At 32.9% G+C, this 7,794-nt stretch overlaps 2 protein-coding genes across 3 annotated transcripts; one reads left to right on the forward strand and one right to left on the reverse strand.

Moving 5' to 3' along the window:
• Positions 1-57: 57 nt before the first annotated feature.
• LOC126921723 (ankyrin repeat and zinc finger domain-containing protein 1-like) lies at positions 58-4,726 on the forward strand. 2 transcript variants are annotated; one of them, XM_050733520.1, is made up of 14 exons: positions 58-198; positions 366-741; positions 836-976; positions 1,316-1,522; positions 1,597-1,901; positions 2,026-2,140; positions 2,210-2,355; positions 2,420-2,645; positions 2,718-2,987; positions 3,065-3,268; positions 3,345-3,621; positions 3,704-3,845; positions 3,926-4,099; positions 4,173-4,726. In XM_050733520.1, exons 3-14 carry the CDS (start codon positions 877-879, stop codon positions 4,344-4,346), a joined length of 2,340 nt encoding a protein of 779 aa, XP_050589477.1. In that variant the 5' UTR covers positions 58-198; positions 366-741; positions 836-876; the 3' UTR covers positions 4,347-4,726. The 2 variants fall into 2 exon arrangements, with proteins under 2 accessions (XP_050589477.1, XP_050589478.1); XM_050733521.1 differs by lacking the exons at positions 58-198; positions 366-741; positions 836-976 and adding an exon at positions 1,074-1,203.
• Positions 4,727-4,801: 75 nt separating this feature from the next.
• On the reverse strand, positions 4,802-7,681 carry LOC126921743 (uncharacterized). Its single transcript, XM_050733571.1, has one exon. The coding sequence runs from the start codon at positions 7,672-7,674 to the stop codon at positions 5,884-5,886; it is 1,791 nt and encodes a 596-aa protein (XP_050589528.1). The 5' UTR covers positions 7,675-7,681; the 3' UTR covers positions 4,802-5,883.
• Positions 7,682-7,794: the final 113 nt, after the last annotated feature.

A 7,794-nucleotide genomic window follows, 5' to 3' on the forward strand; every position in this document is an offset into this window, starting at 1 on the left:
TCTCATAACGAAAGAAAAATCTCTACGCTAGTCGCGTCGACCCAAGGACTGTATAGATCTTGGATTGAAATCATACGTGACAGACATCTTTGATTCTTTATGGCATAAACCGATTATGTAGCATCATCTATTGACAATTCTTGAAACTGTTAACGATTCTCTGTCACTCAGAAATTATATTACATATATCATTTGTTGGTAAGTTCTTATTTGTTGTATGTTGAGTCGATAATACTGGGAATGATGGTAAAATAATAAAGGGCCTCTAAAGCCTCTGTTCTATACTTTGTGTTACCGTGATATTATCCAAATTGTAATAGAATCCGTCTATATTTAATAACTAATATTTTTCAATTACATTTTAGATTTCCAGCAGTTATTTAAACATTACATTGATTACAACATATGTACAAGAGATAATATATTTGATGATGTAATCTTCTACCTATCATGACTGAATTAAGATACAGTGTGATTAGTATTTAAATCTGAAAGTGTGTATTCTATTTATAATATTAAAATTTTACTTCAATCAAACTATTTTCTTTCTGAATGAAAAAGTTAGTGACATTAACATAAGTGTAACTAATTACTGAGTGACATCGGGTATCAAACTGTATAGTTCAATCTTGACATCTAATTATCGTGAAGTGAACTATATAATATATGTAGAAAAGATAGTAGAACCACGGTTCATGCGACCGTGAGTGGAACGTTGTGGTTCTCCTATTACATTATTGGGTAATCAGAAATTTTCTTGTCATCTTTTATTTCAAATTAAAGTTTATTATATCTTTTTCTTTATTTTATCGGTGATTGTGCTTCATTTTTTCAGGCTTATATCGTATTTGATTGGAAGCTTAGATAACGTAGATAATGGATCATCAAATATTTAAAATATACAACCAGAAAGATTTTAACAGAATTACAAAGGGTATTAAAGTTGCACAATGTATGCAATCGCGATCGTCATCTGGTAATTAAGCTTAGGATATATATCTATTTTTATTTAAATGCCATTTGATACAAATTTATGTTTGTATGTGAATACTTACTATTAAAATTTTTACTTATATTTTTTAAAGCTAAGGATATCTATTAATCACTTTAACTATTTTGTGTATTTACTGTTTAATTACGTCATTCGAGTTGACTGTTTCGAGTTGGATGTTTTCAAATATATAGAAACCATATGTTTCTAAGGTTAAAGCATTTTCTTTCTACGAATTGGAAAATTACAAATGATTAAGAACGATATTATTGATAATATAATAGACGAATTTATGAAGTGAAGTTAAAAGCACTATTATATTAGTTTCAGGAAGTGAGAGAATGATAAGTCAACTTGATGATTTAGTTGTATCTGATTCCTTAAGTTGTTCATTTTGTAATACTATATTTGAAGACAAAGCACAACAAAGACTGCATTATAAGTTAGATTGGCACCGGTATAATTTAAAACAGCGTTTGAATGGATTAAGACCTATTAATGAAGATAAATTTAATCTTTTAGCTGATGAAGGTATTACCAAAGAACTTAGCTTTTTTGTATACTTAACGTATACCATGAAAAACATATCATTGTTAACATTGTAGGCAATGTTTCGAGTTTATCTGGAAGTGATGTAGAATCTGAAAATGAAGATGAGACATATGCCTCAGAAACAGGATTTGGTCATTGTGAAAATAAAATCTCCATTAAAAATAAGAAAATTGAAAAAAAAGGAAAAAATACAGAGTCAGTTTCTGATAGTTCTGATACAGAATATTGTGATGACATTATCAAAGAGAAAAAAGTTGAGGCTTTATTAGTCACTGCAAATCGTCATTCAAAAGTTTTTTTTGAGAATGATGATGGAAATATATTTAGTATATATAGATGCTTACTTCACAACAAGAAGGTCTGTTCATTTATAATAGTAGACATGTTTGTCTATGATATTATTCTGTAATTTGATCTACTTTGTTAGAGTCACTTGGCGTGTCTATACTTGCCAGATCAGGAGAGATGCAATTACATTTTAGGAAATTCCAGAGGTAGACAATGAGATGATTGCTCAGGCACTGGACAGTGGGAGACAAACAACATGGACTGTCATCATGATTGGTGGAGGACATTTTGCTGCAGCTGTGTTTCAAGGTATTAGTTTTAATGTATAAAGAAATATTTTATATACTAGAATTATAAGGAAATATCTATCTGCTTTAGATGGAGAACCTATTGTGCACAAAACATTTCATTCTTATACAGTACGCGCAAAACAGGGCTTTGCTCAAAGTTCACGTACAACAGCTAATCATCCAAAGAGTGCTGGAGCTAGTTTACGTCGTTATAATGAAGCATCTCTCCTTCAGGTATATAGTTAGTAAATTTAGATAGGGACTATTTTCATCATATTCACTAATTATTTATTTTCAGCATGTGCAAGATATACTTGAATCATGGTCATCTCATATCAGTAATTCCTCTCTAATTTTATATAGAGCAGTTGGTCCATATAATCGTACTGTATTATTTGGAGGAAAAAATCCACCTTTAGATAAGAATGACTTAAGATTAAGGCCACTACCTTTTCCTACTCGTAGAGCAACATTTAGTGAAGTTAAAAGAGTGTATGACATTTTAAGTTCCATGGAAATTTATGGTATGATTTTGATATTGTGTTTCAAATATTAAAATATATTCATATTTATCTTACTAATGGTGTATGTTACAGGCTCTGCATCTGATTTTACAGATTCTTTTCCTATTTCACCACGTCAACCTCTTAGAAAAAAAGTTTCAAAAGCTGATGTATCTAGCGAAATTCTGGAGAAAATAGAGAATGTAGAGTATGATTCTAATGCTACCAATAACGCACGTAATCCACAAGATAGCGATAAGAATAAAATTCCCGCTCAAGCATCTCCCGAAAGACAACATAAGAATTCTCGATCTCATATAGATAGAGCAAAACCAAGAAAAAGTCCATGTCGCCCTTTACCCGGTACGAAAATTAAAATATTTTGAATATGAGATACAATTAAATAATTAATTGAATTTTCATTTGATCTTGTATTGCAGATATCATTGCTAGGTTAGCACAATCGTCTTCGGAATCAGAATTGGATCAAACAGGAACTTCTAATATTCCAATGGATGTTTCATTAATTGAACAAGAATTGGAAGTAGAATTTAATGAAAATTTACTCGCCTTTCAAGATACTGTGCCAAGATACATGAAGAATAAAAAAGCTCGTCGTCAGAAGAAAAAGACGAAAAAAGATGGTGAATACATGTATATATATTATGTTCTTTTAATGATCATATCTTTTTACATATATAAAAATACTTGCATTTTCAGAATGCGTACTAAACGAAACTTTAACCAACGCTAAAGTTAAATTATGGTCTGCATGTAAATTAGGTGATGGTGAATTATTATCATCTGTAATTAATGATCTCGTAATTCAAGTAAAAAAGTTTGTGGAGTTGGAAGAACAAAATCAAGAGGACGTAACTGTAGATTTTAATTCAATTGTAAACAAAGATGATGTGAAGAAATTGGTAAATGATGCTAATGAAGATGGTAATACGATGTTACATGTAGCAGCTTTGGGTGGACACTTGAAATTAGTGTGGTATATTAGTAGTTAGAAATTAGTATGTTGATGTAACTATTGTTTTGTTTTACAAAATTTTTATCAAGTTTACCTGTTTTAGGCAATTACTAGAAATTGGATCAGATCCTTGCAATAAAAATAAGAAGCTACAAACACCATATGCTGCGGCAAATGATAAGGAAACCAGAAATACTTTTAGAAGATTTATGGGCGCTTATCCTGACAAGTTCAATTATAGCAAAGTATTTACTACATATTTCTCTATCTTTCATTTATTAAGATGTCATTATTACGTATAAAATTATATGTGTTTGTTATAAAGTCTCAAATACCTGGCCCACTTACTGATGAAATAGAACAAGAGGAATTAGAAAAAAAGAGACAACAAAGAAAAATAAAACGGGAGAAAGATAAATTGAAGAGAAAAGAATTTGAACTTAAAAAACAAGAAGAAGATACAAAGCAAAGATATCTTAGTCTTAGTGACAGAGAAAAGGTACATATTTTAAAGATTAATTGTATAACCATTTAGTACTAATAAATTAAATCGTTAAACGTTTCTATCACAGAGAGCTTTAGCTGCAGAGCAACGTATTTTAAACCAAGGCTGCACCATGATTTCAAGATGCTTTCAATGCGGTGTGAATATGGCAGGTCAAGTGCCTTTTGAGTATAATTCCAATCGTTTCTGTTCTATGCCGTGCCTAAAGGAACATCGTCTTCACAACAAAGTTGTTATCTGATGGCGCTTTTTTGCATTTGAAACCGTAATTTATGTACGTTTTCATGATCTAGCCTTATTTTTTTTATCAAGTACAGGTTATAAAAATGACGTATTTCTTATAAAGGACTAGATTTAAATGTATGTATACTTTTTTCAATAATGAAAAAAGAATTGAATAATCACAATATGATGATCAAAATTTAGGAACTCTGTGTTCAAAATAATATGGATATGTAAATTTAGAGTATTTTATGTTCTGCAATACACGTGATGCATATTTATTGTGTTGTTCAGATAAAATTTCTTGCATGTATGTTTCAAGTTTTGGGAAGAGATTATAAAATGCCACTTGATGTACGTACAAGAATTTTTATAATAATATATGGATTTTAGCAAGAATGTGATGAAATATTTTATAATTCATGAATTTCATTCATCTTCCTTTTTGAAAATATGAGATATGCCGAACTCATATTTGTTAAAAATTAAATACATTTTATATACTTTTTACTTTGGTTACATCTTTGGTATAACATTTTTAATTATATACTAAATGACATACATAAAGAACTAACATTTTATGTTTACGATAAACAGTAACTAACTTTCACATTCATGACCGCAATATTACATTCATTCAGAGTTTACGATATTATAACATTACATCGATTACGTTTTACCATTATAATATCATAACATTGCAGTACATATCAATATATAATGTAACGTTCATGCGAAGAACGAGCCATTTGGATTATTTTTATAAGATTGAAATTTAATAGGAATTTGAGATGGCATTCACACGTGAATCTCATTGCTGACTAGTATAGAAAAAAAAAAAAAAATATAAATTTTCCAACACTCATACTGTAAAATCGTGGGAATTTAATATCGGTGGTATATTGACGAGAAAATGTACATTTCATACAGTTTATGTATTTGACGTGCTAACAGTAGCTAGAATATGTTTTCATTGACTTTTCATTCACAGCAGTAAGCGTTAAAAACTTTTATATTTTAGACACGAATTATGAATAACGAAAATAAAATAGAAACCGGTGTTTGGAATTCCTTTAAAATTTGTTAGCTATGCATTTTGTAGTAAGCATGACTGAATATAATTCAAGTATTTACAAGTTATCTTAATTTTATTCGGATAGAAACAACACTCTTTGATTCGAATAAAAATAATACATAGAGATCCAAAAGTTATCTTCATAAATATAATCTTTTTCCAGTTGATTTCTATCGGTCACAATTCATGATGTAAATAACAATATGAGAAAATATTTGAGATCGGCATGTCAGTTTTCGTTATTTCGTTCTCAAAGTGTGCTTTAGGCTAATCAAACTGTTACCTATTAAAATGGTCTTTGATTGGTAACTACTGAAAATATTAATTTTCATAAAATTGATACCGTTTGAATGGTTTAAGTACAGAATATGAAATTTTTGTTAATCTCTCACTACATCAATTTATAAATGTCATAGATTAGTTGGATAAAATTTTCTTGTTTTATCTATTCTATCGTTATGATTAGTATCGTTAGTTCAATTTAAATGGACGTGGAATCATCGGAATCCGTATCGTCGCATTCATCGCCATACAGTCCGTGAATATTTCCATCGATCCAGTTGTTATCTACCTTTACCTCATACCTGTTCTCTTGAATTTTATTCGATGGGAGAATTCTTACGTACGTGTTCTTCATGTTCTTCAATTCGGACTGTATGCCGGTGTTCTTCAGCATCGGACTCCTTTCACCGCTACTCACCGACTTCGAACGAACTTTATCTGTAATTTTCTCGCCTTCCACCGATTCCAAAGAGCTTTTCCTTCGACTATTTCTTCTGTTAGACTTTTCTTTGTTGCTCGTCGTCTTTCTTCCTACTTTTGGACTTTCGCTTTCTAAATACTTTTTAATCCACTTCGGGGTCTCGCTCGAGTAAGACGATTTCTTCACGTACTTTGGATTGGCTATAATCATTGGTACGTCTGTTTCTATCACCGTAGTGATTACCTGTTCGTTTTCATCAAAATTACTTTCTAAATATTTCTTCTTCGGTATCGCGGACATGCTTATCTTTCCAAGTATCGAGGAATTGTCATCTGTTTCGTATGTGTACGAGTAATGTTTCTGAATATGTTTAGGTTCATCAACAATATCGATAAGAGTTTCCGAATTCGAAATTTCGTTCTTCCGATTTTCTTCTTTCTCATCCTTCCGAAATCTTTCCAGAGCCTCCTCGAATAAATGTTTCGGTGACTTTCTGCCAAAGTCGAGAGGTTTGATCGGAGAAATTATACTCTGCCTCAGATTGCCTGTAATACTGTGTCTTTGCCTTGTTGGCGGATCAAGCAATCGACGCAGACTCGAATTCCTTATTTCGGGCACCGACATCCTTTCCCTATTAGGAATCGGTGAGACTGATCTGTGAAGTTTGCTTGTCCTAAGCGTCGTCTGACTCTTCTGTTGTGTTGTAGCTGACGGTGTCGAAGCAATTGCAGTCGTTATTTTATTTAGTTCGGCTGATAATAATTGTCTTTCGCTTGGTGGTAGGATCGGAGTTGTGCTTGCCACAAGTACACTCCCAAGGCCTTCTCTAGCGGGACTTTTGAGTTTACCTCCAGGAATTCCTACTTGTTCGTCGATCTTAGGTTGCTGGTGTTCACTGATAGGTGAACTAGCTATCGGTAATAGTCTGGACCGAGTCACATCCTGATTACGTGTCAGTTGACTGTCCAAACTAAATCTTTGCTTCGGCGTACCTGCTATTAACCTAAGATCGTTTTGCGTCTCGAGTTCCGGTATTGAGAATCTATCTCGATTAAATTTCGTCACAGCCGACTCCTTGAAGTTCCTATATTTAGCACCAATGTCCAACTGCGACAGACGATCCCTCTGGCTAGCGTGTATGGCAGGAGAAAATCTTTTATGCTTGGTAGGCGGTGGAGAGGGAGAATGGAAAACCATCGTGGGTAAATTGAGATCTTTCCCTGTACTTAGGCAAGGTTGAGATAATCTCTGTTGACCACGACCAGGATGGTAATCACCGATAACTAAAGTGGATTGAGAAAGGCGATCTCGTTTCCCTGGTACATCCTGACGTAAGATAAACCTTGTTACATCTGGTTGAGACAATCTCGAGGTACCTTGATCCATCGTTAAGCTTCCTCTCGAGCTTCCTCCGCCGAACGGCGCGCTTCGTGCTGATAATCTCTCTTCTTCATTAATACTATTATCCCCGGAAGCTGCTTTAAGACTTGTGTAAGACAATCTAGAGCTACGATTCATCCCGACAAAATTGATACCGCTGAAGCTCAAGTTCAACGTAGGTTGAGACATTCTTATACGGCGGTCGGCCGAACCTCCGGATCTTTTGTCGTGAGATATCAGGAGAGTGGGTAGATTTGGTTGAGAATAACGACTTCGTTGACTCGCAGGAGAATAACTCGGTGGACAAGG

This window comes from Bombus affinis, chromosome 11, assembly GCF_024516045.1.
Source record: "Bombus affinis isolate iyBomAffi1 chromosome 11, iyBomAffi1.2, whole genome shotgun sequence".
NCBI lineage: Eukaryota > Metazoa > Arthropoda > Insecta > Hymenoptera > Apidae > Bombus > Bombus affinis.

Excerpts from the sequence above, each read along its gene's own strand:
- LOC126921723 (XM_050733520.1), top strand. The coding sequence starts at position 877 with ATGGATCATCAAATATTTAAAATATACAACCAGAAAGATTTTAACAGA. Across the intron at positions 977-1,315 it reads GCAATCGCGATCGTCATCTG|TTTCAGGAAGTGAGAGAATG; the intron begins GTAATTAAGCTT and ends CTATTATATTAG. Across the intron at positions 2,646-2,717 it reads AAGTTCCATGGAAATTTATG|GCTCTGCATCTGATTTTACA; the intron begins GTATGATTTTGA and ends TGTATGTTACAG.
- LOC126921743 (XM_050733571.1), bottom strand. The coding sequence starts at position 7,674 with ATGTCTCAACCTACGTTGAACTTGAGCTTCAGCGGTATCAATTTTGTC.